This window comes from Tigriopus californicus, chromosome 3 (genome assembly GCF_007210705.1).
Source record: "Tigriopus californicus strain San Diego chromosome 3, Tcal_SD_v2.1, whole genome shotgun sequence".
In the NCBI taxonomy this organism is placed as follows: domain Eukaryota; kingdom Metazoa; phylum Arthropoda; class Copepoda; order Harpacticoida; family Harpacticidae; genus Tigriopus; species Tigriopus californicus.
The window spans coordinates 1,436,416-1,448,983 of record NC_081442.1 but is presented as its reverse complement, the minus strand read 5'-3'; the positions used below and the strand labels follow the sequence as shown (position 1 = coordinate 1,448,983).

Below are 12,568 nucleotides of genomic sequence, written 5' to 3'. Positions count from 1 at the left end.
ATTTCATGCCCTCTTATGTGAAGAGAAGCTAGGGCAGGTCCTCGCTGTTCTCGTCAAACTCGACGGCATGAAATGGCGAGCGCGTTCTAGATGGCTTGACCGTATCGACTTTCTTCAAGCCTTACTCTATTAGACTTAACGTAAAGAAGGCCCTTGTTATTGAATAAATAGCTATTCAAGTACCCTGGAATCATTAGAGTAGTGTGCAATTCTGTACTTCGCTGTGGATCACAAATCAATTTACTGGAAATATTTGCAAGCTCTTTGCGATTGGACAGAACAAGAGTTTAGCAATATGAAAGTTTTTCTAAGTGGCTATCATGACATTTTCCTTGTTTATGGTCAAAGTCCGTGGTTCAAGCGAAACTATGCTGAGTAAACAGATTATGAAAAATCAATGCATCCACAATATGGATGAGAAGAATTAATTTGGTAGTTAAACTAGTACTAGTGCTACTGCTAACCCGTCAACGATTTATATTTGCTCCACTTACACCGCAAATACATAAATCATTCAACTATCCCTCATTTTTCTAATTTGTGGTCCGTTGTTTTTGAGCGTGCTTTAGTGTTCTTTCATTTATTTTCCCTCTTGACCTTATTCCTATCCAATACCCAATACCACATCAAATTTGATGATTTGGGTGGTTTTTACAATGAACAGGTTTGAAGAATTTCCACCTTAAGATTGCAAAATGACTTTGTTAAGAGTTGACCCCTTTGTTGTACTTATGTTGTTGAAATTTGATAACATTTGTTGGTATTGTTGTTATCTTCGAGAGAGTGCACATTGATTACCCGGAGTCAATTATTCATTGACAGCATATGATCACATTTTTCACATTCTTGACGTGCATGCAAACATTCTTTCACTTTCATTTCCGTCTTGAATCTATCAATTGGAATTATATCACATGGTGTAATCAGCCGACCTTACTTGCATTATTTTTCGGGTCCTTGCCAGTCCAAACGACCTCATATGACATTGGGTTCACACTCAGGGTTTTTTGTTTGTTCTTGCCACTCTTGATTTGTACGAGATTGCCTGTCGGGTATTTCTTGAAAAAGCCATTCAGCTCTGCCAAAGGCGTACTGGAATTGATTTTGAAGCAATCATTGGTAGGGGAGGACAAGCTGCTGGAATGCCAAAGAGTTCTTATTTGCCGGTTGCATGGGAGAAAACATCCCTAATAGATTGATGGGCACTTACGACATCATTTTGGGGGTGATGATTGGCCTGGAAAAATCAAAGGAAGGCGGCCTCTTGGCCAAGGCCTTGGTGTGGCCCCCGGCGGGAAAGAACAGAGCAACAAGACAAACGGCGAAAAAGCAACTGCCCGTGATCTTGGGGATCACTGCCGGTGCCGTCCACTTGGTCCAATGGCCCGGCAAATTTGTGCGTTTGCTCTGAACTGTTGGATGAAGCCTTCCGGCCATGCACACTTGGCCACTGATCATGACCTGTGCCTTCCACGTGGTGAAGTGGGCGTTTTAGGGCACTCAAGCCACGCCTCCCACATCACACTGAAATTCAGGAGAGTCAACACGGAATTCTGACGCCCAAATAGATCAGATGAGCGGTTCAACAATCGATCGGATGTGGACACTGAAGTTGGTTGTCGTATATGGAACACGCATTCATTGGGGTTCATAGAGTTGAAGAAAATCAAATCTTGCCCAATCTTGGCCCAGATTCCGAAGATTTGCCATTCAGTTGCCACTCTACACTAAGCTCGAGTGAAAAGTGGCTCTTCGTTTTGTGCAATCCCAAAGGAGGAGAGAGCCAAATGGAGAACGAGGATGTGGAGGAGACCGAAGAGGAGGAGGAGGAGGACGACGACGACGACGAGGAGAACGAGGTTGACTCACACAACTCAACTTTTAAGTTGGCTTTTTCTTACTTCCAGCGATCGAACTTGGATCGGGAGTCGACCACGGATGATCATTATCAATAACAGAGTGATTTGCTTACACGACTGTTGCTTGCAAGTCTGTTTCTCCTGAGAGTATTGAAGCACTGGACTTCGACATCCAATCGCTTTGGCTCTCGATCGACATATGCTCGAACGTACAGAACGTACGTACATGCACTGCAGGAGGAGCAATTGGTGCGGCACTCAAGAAAAACGATTTATTGAGACGAGGAGGATCTCTCCACTTGGGACCGCAGTTGCTGACACAAGAACACCTTAAAAACTATTCGTCAAACGTGAGCAGGAGCTATGAGATCAGAAGCTGAAGACAAATAGTTCATTTCGTCATCAAGAGTGGCGACATGTCGGAGCATGCAAATGACCGGGTAAACAATTGATGACTGCTTTGTTATCTCGTTAGGTAAAGACTTCATTCAAAGGCGGCCGACAATTTTGCCAGGAACTATGAATGCATGAGTGAGTTCTCGTATTAGAGAAGAGTCTAGAAAGGTTAGGATTGTAAGGTATTAGAAGAAGGTAAGCGTCCATGAATTTTCTGGTACTTTGCGTCTTCAAAATTACTCAAGAGCTTTTTGTCCCAACCCAGGTTTGAGGGTCAATTGTAGCGACCGCAAAGACTTAACGTGCCTTTAGAGAGCACCTTCAAGCCCTCGAGAATCCAATTGAATTCAAACAAGGAAGTCCTCTTCTCTTTTTTTTCTCGGGCTCCTTCATTGTCCAATATGTTGCCCTCTAATATTCTTAGGGAGTACGCAGATGATTCGGATCCAGTAAATTTCATATGCATATACTGAGCAGGCGCTTAGATATAACGCATAAAAAGTAGCATTTTGGATCAACATTGACTATAAATGATAGGTATACTTCTCAAAGAAATTGCCAAGAAAAGTGATCCATTGGTTTCACTTACCTGAAACATTTACTAGGAGGGTTAGAACCGTTGCTGCAAAAAAAATGCGTTACGGTTACTTAGAATAAGCAATACGTTGCCTTTACATTCACTTTAACTGATATCGCTAATTTTGCAGAAAAAGATGGCCTAAAATTGCCAAAAAATATATATGAAATTTTTGCGTTCAATATTTCTTTGCGGACTTCTAAACGGGTTAAATAGAAATCGGCACTCTAAAAGAACAAATTTGCGCATGAACATACAAAAAGATTTTACGAACACACCAAAAATGAAAAGTGGCACACCAAATATAGAAGGTGGCTCACGAAAGTGAGCACACAAAGAGGTGTCCATGGCACACCAATAGAATTAATTGGCACACTGAATTTAAAATTGGACTCAAGAAGTGACAAAATGGCACACCAAAAGAAAAAAAGTAATGCATTGGCACCAAGCACACGGGAAAGGGTTTGAAGAACACCAAACAAAGCAAAGGTACACCCAAAACTAAAGAGGCATATAAATGTAAAACTGTAAAAATATATATAAATACAAATATGTAAAACTAAAAGACGTGCCTGGGCCATAAGGTTTAGCCTCCCCCAGCCAGCAAAGTCCGCCATCATATTGGCCGTACCAAGTTCCTCAAAACTCCTTCCATCATTTATCTATAAAACAGAAGTTATTAATACAAGGTTCCGCCATTATCTTTAACAGATGCTACATTTCTATTGTACTTGGTCATTTTCAGTATGTTGCCAGCCGGCCCTGAAGACTGCCAGAGCCCTACCGTATTTGGGCAGGTCGAACATTCACTGAAGAAATTCAACAATTTTGGACTTCATGATCTTCTCAAACACCTTCGCAGTATTCGAAGTGAGAGAGATCGGCCTATAATTACTGGGGAGTGACTTATCTCCCCCTTTGAAAATTGGAACAACATGAGCTACCTTCAGAGAAGAGGGGAACTTGCCCTGGTCCAAGATGCAACGCATCAAGTACGAGAAACGACCAGCGAGCAACAGGAAACCAGTGAGCATCTCATTAGAAACTGAGATGTCACTCCATCAGGGCAGGGAGCTCGAGAGTCTCAGTCCCTGATGGCCTCTAAAGCGTCCTGATCTGTGACTACAAGATCATTAAGTGCTCAACTTGATAAGCCTTACCAATCCCAATAAGTTCATTATTGAGCAATGGCTGTTGCTCTTTGTTCTATTTTCTCATGTACTGTCTGCTGTTCTGTGCGTTTGCTCTCGTGAGAATTAAAGTTATTCGAACGAAATCGTCATTGGTAATGGAAGTGCTCCTGTTCCAATCAAACGTAACATGGCGCAGGCGGTATGAGCTGCTAAGCAACTGTGGTTAACGACCCCGCTCCCAGGGCCCAAAGTCCCAGGGTTCCGTCCTCTTTTTAACCACACATTCAAGTATCGGCTCTTGGTCTGACACTTCTGGTCCCATGGCAACTGAATTTACGAAGAAGGAAAAAACAGTGGACAAGGCAATTATCATTTCTTCCGTGGCCTCCCTTCGGGCATCTATCATTCACAATAGGGTTACTTTACAAGGAACGGAGGTTTCTCCAAGATCTCGCTTCTGGAGAATACCCCCACCGGATTCGTATGGACAGTAGACAGTCTGCAGGGTAGAATAGAAATGATCGCGGATGTCATTGACGACGCTGTTATGGTGAAGGAATCATTAAGGACGTCATTAGGGAGCAGCCAAAATCAGAGCGACCTTAAAAAATCTTTAAAGATTTTTTTCGCCTCATTGTTCAATCCTTAATGATCTCTTAGTTCACAAAATGTTGTTCAAGCCTCCTCTCAAAATCTTTACTGTTTGCTGAATGATTCAGCCCGTAATGTTCTACACTTCAACTTTGGCGGCAGCGTTGAGTGCATTGAATATTGAAAGGGATGGTACTTGCCTTGAGAATCATATAATTGATGGCAATGTTGTTACAATTTTTTTTGTCCATTTGTTAACTTTCATCATGAAATCATTTACTGGATTCCAATCCAGCAGCGGTAAGGAAGTCCAAAAAAAAACGAAAAAAAAACCCGTTGCATGGCATATTTCGTCAAATCATAACCATTTCTTTGAAGGTTAAAGGATTATAACTAGGGCGGTAAAAACATTGGACTAAAGCCGACCAATATATTAAATCATATTTAATCAAAAAGCTGCAAATATTTAAAAAAAACTTTATTATTGAAATGCATAAACATACAAGTAGGACTTCGCATTTCTGTTTTGGAAATGCACATTTGCCTTTGAGTTTGGTCTGATAGTATTTTTTGCTTCATTTGCGTACTCAAGTTCTCGAGATGGAGAACAAAATATCACTCCAGTGTGACTACATGTTAGTTCATCAGGATGGGATGATTTGACCTAAGAAGAAGCTAGTGAATCAAGGCTCAGCTTGCTAAATAGATTTCGCACCTTCAAGCCCTAGAGAATCCAGGCTAGTTAAAAACAATGAAGTCCAACTCTCTTCTTTTTCGGGCTCCTTCATTGTTCAATTTGCTGCCCTCAAATATTCGTAGGGTTATTTAGGGGTTGATCCAGTAGCCAGATTTAAGTCAGACTTGGACAAGTTTTTGACTAAAATTCCGGATCAACCTTATATTCAAGGATTAGCCAGATCAGCCAACTCCAATTCGTTGGTCGATCAAATAATATATAAAATAAAAGTCAAGTATAAATAATAATCTTCTCGTCTTGAACTGCTGGGATTCCAATCCCGGTAGCGGTAAGGAAGTCCGCACAAGAAAAAAAAAACCTCTAAAATTGACCCTTAATCCTCGGTTGGTCAAAGCTCATGAATGCTTTTGAAAATGTGCAATATCAGACAACTTTCGTACCTTCTCTGAACACTGTACAGTCCCAACTTTTTTAGTCTCTCCCAATACGAGAGCTCTCTCAATCCTGTGATGTTCCTAATGAAACCTCTTTGAACTTGTTCGACCGTTTGCAAACCTGCTGAACTCATTAGAGCCCAAATGGATGAAGCATATTCAAGATGTGGCTAAACAATCGGCTGTTACAGAATAAGCATCGTGATGCTATCTCTGGACTTTCACGTGCGCTTAATCTGAATCCAAATCCCAGATATACTTACTTAATCCCACTACAATCAGAAACATTCTGGACAATCTGATCCCAATCTTTTTGTACCCAATTGAAAAAAAGAGCTCATTTAATTTTAAATTAAGTGCCTTTGGCGCACTTAAATGTTTTAAAATGATGAGATTGAGTGGAGTTGCCTTAGTCAAAATATAATCTTCTTGTTGTGGTACTGTATTCATTTTTTGGAACAAAAATACAATAGCATAGCTTTTTCTGTCATATACTTCAATTGCAGTACTATTGAATATAACTTTCTTATCAAAATGGTGCAAATGTTGTTCATAAACGGTCTTAATACTCGTATGTTGAGGTATTCTAATTTCCTTTTCCGAATATTGATTGTATGGACAGCATATACTTTGATCCTTTTCTTATTTTCTGAAATTTTGGTTTCTTTATTTGTGTGCAATGGCCACACAATTGTGATAATTTTTAAGATAGTAACTCCGTTTCACAGATTTTGACTTTGATGTTCTTTGATTTCCCTCACATTTTGACAGTTTCAAAAGAAATCAGTCTCAAAACAAATTATATATATTTAATTTATCTTGAAATTTTGGACTTGGATCAGATCCTAACACAATCCGGCTTTTTCCATTCCCCAATCCGAATCCGAATCCGAACGTAATGGTTAATGCAACCGAATCCGAATCCGATTTTTCCCCAATCCAAATCCAAAATTTGTTGGTCAATCCAAGGACGACTTCACCACAGGACAGCGACGGGGGTGGGGGAAAATGAATAATTCCAATTCCAATCAACCAAATGCATTTCTCTTTATATGAGTTGACTCAATTATAGCCTCCAAAAGCAATGATCAGTTTTGATCTCAATCAAACGTCTGTGTCAAAAGTAATGAGCTTTTAAAACTCGGACCAGGGAGGGGGCAAATTGATTGAGCTAGCACCACGTTGGTAAGATCTTACCAAAGTGGTGCCAATCAAGTCATTTTGTGCCCACGTCGTACTGAGTTTAAGGACCTCATTGCTTTTGGCGCAAACGTTCGATTGAGGTCAAAATTGGCGAACGCTTTCTTAGCTAACTAAAGTTCAACTTGTGTGAAGGAAAATGCATTCGGTTCACCAGGATAAAAGTTACTTTTCCCTCACCCTACCGTCTCTGTCCAGTGATGACGTCGTCCTTGGTTAATCCGATTGGATCCAAAAACTCGGATCCAATGCACATCTCTAGAACACACTAGAGCAATTGAGCACAGTATTTGAAAGCTGAGGAGTGAATCTTAGATCAAGAAAAGATCAAACTTTTGTACAATACTACGACCTTTCCTGTCTCCTGAGCCGTGTTGTCAATCCGTTGAGCCATATCAATCTGTTGAGCCATGTTTTCAATCCGTTGAGCCGTGTTGTCATTTTGTTGAATAGTGTGGTCAATCTGTTGGGCAGCAAATCGACCCAGTGAACCACATTGACCCAGTGAACCACATTGACCCAGTGAACCACATTGACCCAGTGAACCACATTGACCCAGTGAACCACATCGACCCAATGAACCACATTGACCCAGTGAGGCACTTTTACCCAGTGAACCACATATCAACTCAGAAGCTTGTATGGGTTGATCTGGTTTGGAAGCCATGTTCCCATAACCATGTCATATGGAGGCTCTTTTACCACAGGGTAAGCAGTACTGGCTACACCATGTAATGTCTTCATCAAAGATGGTTCAAGAATGATTGAGCCTTGTTGTTGATCCATTGAGCCGTGTAGTCAATCCATTGAGCTGCATATCAACTCAGTGAACCACATTGCAACTCGGAAGCTTGTGTGGGTTGATCTGGTTGGATGCCATGTCCCCATAACCATTTCATGTGGAGGTTCATGTAATGTCTTCATCAAAGATGGTTCAAGAATGATTGAGCCATGTTGTTGATCCATTGAATTGTGTTGTCGATCCATTGAGCAGGGTTGTGGATCCATTGAGCCATATTGTTTATCCATTGACCAGAGTACTCGTTTCCTTGAGCCGCATATCGCCCCGGTGAACCACATATTGAGCCAGCAAACCGAATATCGACTTGGTTAACCATATATTGACCGGGTGCTCCACATTGACCCAATGAACCGCATATCGACTCCCACAGAGCAACTCGGAGGCTTATGTGGGTTGATCTTTTCTTTTTTTGGTTTGGTTTTTCAACGGGCTCTTCTAACCGCTACAGGGAATGCAATCCCCGGTACTATTAAAATGAAAGGTTATTGTCGTGTTGTCGTGTGCCGGTGGATAACTTATCTTTATTGCTGAGAGATGGAGGTATATATAGGTGAATGGAATTGAACTATGGCGAGTAATGAGGGATGTGGAAGAGTAAGCCTAAATGAAATAACGACGGATGACTAGGATACAACAGTTATGATTCGTCTATTTATTATCTTTCAATTTTTATATCCATTCTCGAAAACATGATGATCTGACAGATTACTAGGTGTAACATGGACGTCATCCAAGCCGGTACATGAATGATTTTTTTATCCGAGAAGGTGCGGGTATACATTTTTGGAATTGGATGGATTAAGGAGAGTATGAAATGAGTTGTGGAAAGTGACACTTTTTGATATACTTTAATTGACTAAATTACTAATTGATGCCTTCAAAGATGTTTTTAACCAAACATATTCTTTTGTATTGCGACAAAAATGAACGCTACAACAAATAAAAACTGAAGTGTGTTATCAGAGCATTGCTTATTTGAGGTTGCGTGAATGACTTCGCCCCGAATTGACAATTTTTCGGTTCAGCGACGTAGTGAAAGTGGCTTAATATAAAACAATATTCGTCATATTCTTTTCAATTCTGATTTTATTTGGTGCAAATATAGGTGCCAATAAGGGCCCTTACTTGCAACGTCACACGGCCCAAAGAAAACGGGTAGAGGTACGGTAGATTGCTACATAAAGTGCTCTTGCCTTGCCTTGAACGCAATTTCTTTTCCGGACATTATGTGACCTGAAGCATTAATTAAAAATAAGATTTTGATAGAATTAGTCAAAAACAACACAAACGCATTATAATTCAATAACAAGGAATCGGCCCTTTATTTGGTAGAGGCTGAATGACAAAGCGCCCTCTGGAGTGCAGAACGTAAAACATAATTCGTGCAGCGTAAGGGAGTTATATTAAGTGACATATGAGATATTCCACTCAAGAAATATTGATCTATTTGCAACAAGTGGGAACATTATGCAAACCATTAAATTTAATGCGGGGCTGGAATAGACTTTTTCAAGCTCATAACGGGTAAAGTTTTGAGTGAAGACAGACAAGGCTTACAAAGATTATTTTTACGGATTTCCAATTGAGATTCACAACGTAGGTTATGAGTAGGCTCAGACCAAAAAGGTTTAAAAAATATTTTTCACATATTTTGGGTTTTTGGGGCCCAAAAAAATATTCTTGTCCATTTCCTTTTTTTGACCTGTTTTCTTTTCTTCTTGTAATACGTGACAAAGAGAAGAATGCCATCTAAGAACAAGGACTTTATTCAGTTGTGGATCAAATAGGACTCAAATCTAATCATTAAGTGAGCAAAAGTGCCCTAAGCAATAGCATTAGACTCTTGAAAAGGATCAATTGTATATTGTACCATAACATCGGAATAACTTAAAAAGTGTTCCAATGTCAAGCATTGCAATAAAGAAGATTTAATTTCTTGTCAATAAGATAAAGAAGTTCAATAGATCATCCAGTATATGCAATTGCTTTCCTAGAATTTGACAACAGAAAACGGCACTAAACAGGACTAACAATGACCTTTTGGCTGTGACAACAACGTTTTTGCAATTCATCGCCTTGATCCGTTCATTCCAAACATTTCTTTTATTTTTTCTCAATTTTTTCGCATTTGCTATTTTTGTATTCTTTTCATTTTTTCCAACTTTTTCTCATTTTGTCCAAACTAACAAAAACATAGCAACTGCGTTTTTACAAGGTCTACTAATCAGGAGTCAGCATGGACATGGCAAGAATCTGCTTCTGGGGGATAGCAGGTTCAAATACCGGTGCTTGGCCAGGATCGGATACATATGCAATGGACTTCCCATGAAGAATCTTCCCCTCCCTATAGTCCTTCAACTCTTCCGGATCTACGTCACCCCAATTTTTCTCTACGGCCTACACCTTTGGTTTCCCAACTCCGCCCAATCTGCCCTCAAATCCGCCGATGCCACCTACACCAAGTTCCTCAAGCAATACCTCTGCATGCCCCAATATGCCAATAATGCATGGACACATTTTCTATGTGAAACCGAGCCCCTCACCATCGGGCTGGCAAGGTTAGTGTCCAACAGTGTTGGGAACCTGACCTTTCCGGAGGTGATGTCCGGACACAAGTTGTCCTTCCCGGTCAAGGACTTGCCTTACACCTTAATTGTCCTTGGCCCGACATCCCTTCGGAGTATTGGCAGTCACGTACCTTTGTCCGTCTCCCAGCCAAATGCCATCAGCGACGGGAGTTTGACAAAGGATCTGTTCAATCTGGCCATCCACTCTACTCCAATAACCAAGATTTTCATCACTTACCTCTACCTACCTGTCTTTGTACTATCTGCAACTCACCTCTTACCTTTTTTCATGTGCATTGAACCAATTTTAGTCATACTCATTGTGATATCACTTTCTAGTCAACTATTTTATTGCCTTTACCTTTTTGACATTCTTCTTGTTTTACCATTTTGTATAATGTTTATACATCAGATTTTATTTTATAGTTACTTTTACGCCATGACATGACCAAGAGTCGCAAAAAAAAAAACAAAAAATTAATGCAATATTTCTTTTTATCTATGTGTGGGCAAAAATGCCCCCCCCCTTGAACGTGTTGTTGCCTATGTTTTGGAAAGCTTTTTCGCAATTTTTTTTTTTTGTGAATTTGCTTGAATTTATTTTTGAACTTGCAGATAATTAGGGTCATTATTGACGGTAAGTTTTGGCCAGGAAACTAAACGAGACAGAAACAATAAACCGCAACCTTTTTGGTTGACATAAAATTAACTTATTTGCGTTGTTTTAAGCAACATCAAATGACATATTTGGGTCAAAAATCCAACATGTTTTGTCGGGGCCTATTATGAGTACCTGTTCTTTGCAATAAAGCATTCAATCTTTGATTTTTGATCGTCTATTACCATTCCCTCTCTACTTGACTATAGAAACCTCTCCTCTGCTTAAATGGTGCTGAAACTTGCGGAGTGGTCTTGCAATGTACGGAGTAGTTCAATTTTACAATGATGATCCAAAACCAGAGGCCATGAACAGCCTTCAGATTGCCTTATATCGAGTCATGTGTTTTATGTTGGGATGCCGAATATCGGATCGCATATTCCTAGGTTGGGACATTAACACGTCAGAGAGGTTTGCTCACTTTTAACCAAAGAGAAGCCGAGGCGATCCTCATTAAGACAAACCGGGTAGGAGAGAACGAGATCCCGTTTATTACGGAAACACGGTGGTTATATTTTCTCGTTAAGTGTTTGCTCAAATAACAAGCCATCTAAATAGTGTTTTGCTTTATCAAAGACACAAAAGAAACAACTTTTATGAAATACACATGTTTGAAAGTAGCTCAGATAAGTGTGTAAAATAAGTTAAAGTCCATTAAAATGCATCATTTTCAAAAGGTAGTCAATCAGTATCAAACATACTCTCAGTTACGTATTGAGCTAGAATTTCATAAGCCTCTATTCGGCAGATGATTAATTATTACAACTTGAAAGTTGCGTTTTACACCTTAAAAGATCAAAAAGTGGCCTAATAATGTTTCCAGTTATTTCCAAGGCATATTATTGTCTTTTTCAATAAAACGACAAGAAAATACACTTTTCCATTTTCTTTCAGATTTCTTTGAAAGCTAAAAGCAGCAGAAGTTGTCACATAAAACTTACAAAACATGTAAAATTGCTTTTTATTTTAGTTAAGTGCCAAAAGCTACACTATTCTATCATGTTCCTGAAGTATTTGAACGATACATGTGTGTATTGCTCGAATCAAGTTCAACGAGAACAAGACACGAGACTTAGTGAAACTTAAGACTAGCTAAGAAATGAATGGTGTTGACATGGAGAGAGTAAGTCTTAGACTGCTGTGTACTCAGGATGAGCATAGTTTTATGTACAGAGAAGACAATGGTTGCGCTTTGTCCGCCCATCCCACGTCTGTCACAACTTGTCATGACTTTCAGAGTCCCTTTTGTCGCATCATGCTTTTAGCTTGGCTTTCTCATGGCGATGCTTTAATTTGTATAAATGAATTTTTAAATTTGTCACCTTTTGTAAAAGAACATTTCTACGTGCTACCGATGTTTTTATTCAACGTTAGTATAATTTTGTCAAAATTCAAGATCAAGCTTACTTGAAGTTGCGATTTTACAAGTTTGACATCACAGTTTTAGCCCTAAGCCTCCCTCTGGTCGCCATGAGCCCCACGCATCTTTTAGATAGTATGCTCAGGTGGCGGCCAGAGTTCCTTCTCCCTCTTCTCCTCACCTTTTACCCTCTCCTCAAAGGTTCTCTTATCCTCCACCTAAAATTAGTTTTGTCCAAAAACAGGATTTTTTAAGGTTAGAGAGCCTAGTCAAAGACTTGATAGCTCTAGTCCA

The 12,568-nt window shown here is 39.9% G+C and overlaps 1 protein-coding gene across 4 annotated transcripts in view; it reads right to left on the bottom strand.

Moving 5' to 3' along the window:
• The window catches only part of LOC131877345 (uncharacterized), an 11,435-nt gene extending 9,254 nt beyond the window's left edge, over positions 1-2,181 (bottom strand). The window contains exons 1-2 of one of the 4 annotated variants that reach the window (XR_009372876.1): positions 1,211-2,174; positions 938-1,137 (exon numbers count right to left, since the gene is read on the bottom strand). Coding sequence is in view for 3 of the 4 variants with exons in the window: in XM_059222973.1 (XP_059078956.1) it covers positions 933-1,137; positions 1,211-1,458 (453 nt within the window). In the remaining variant the exon portion in view is untranslated. Of the gene's footprint in view, positions 1-932; positions 1,138-1,210 lie in introns of all 4 variants that reach the window. The other 3 variants (XM_059222973.1, XM_059222972.1, XM_059222971.1) reach the window with 3 other exon arrangements.
• Between the last annotated feature and the right edge of the window lie 10,387 nt (positions 2,182-12,568).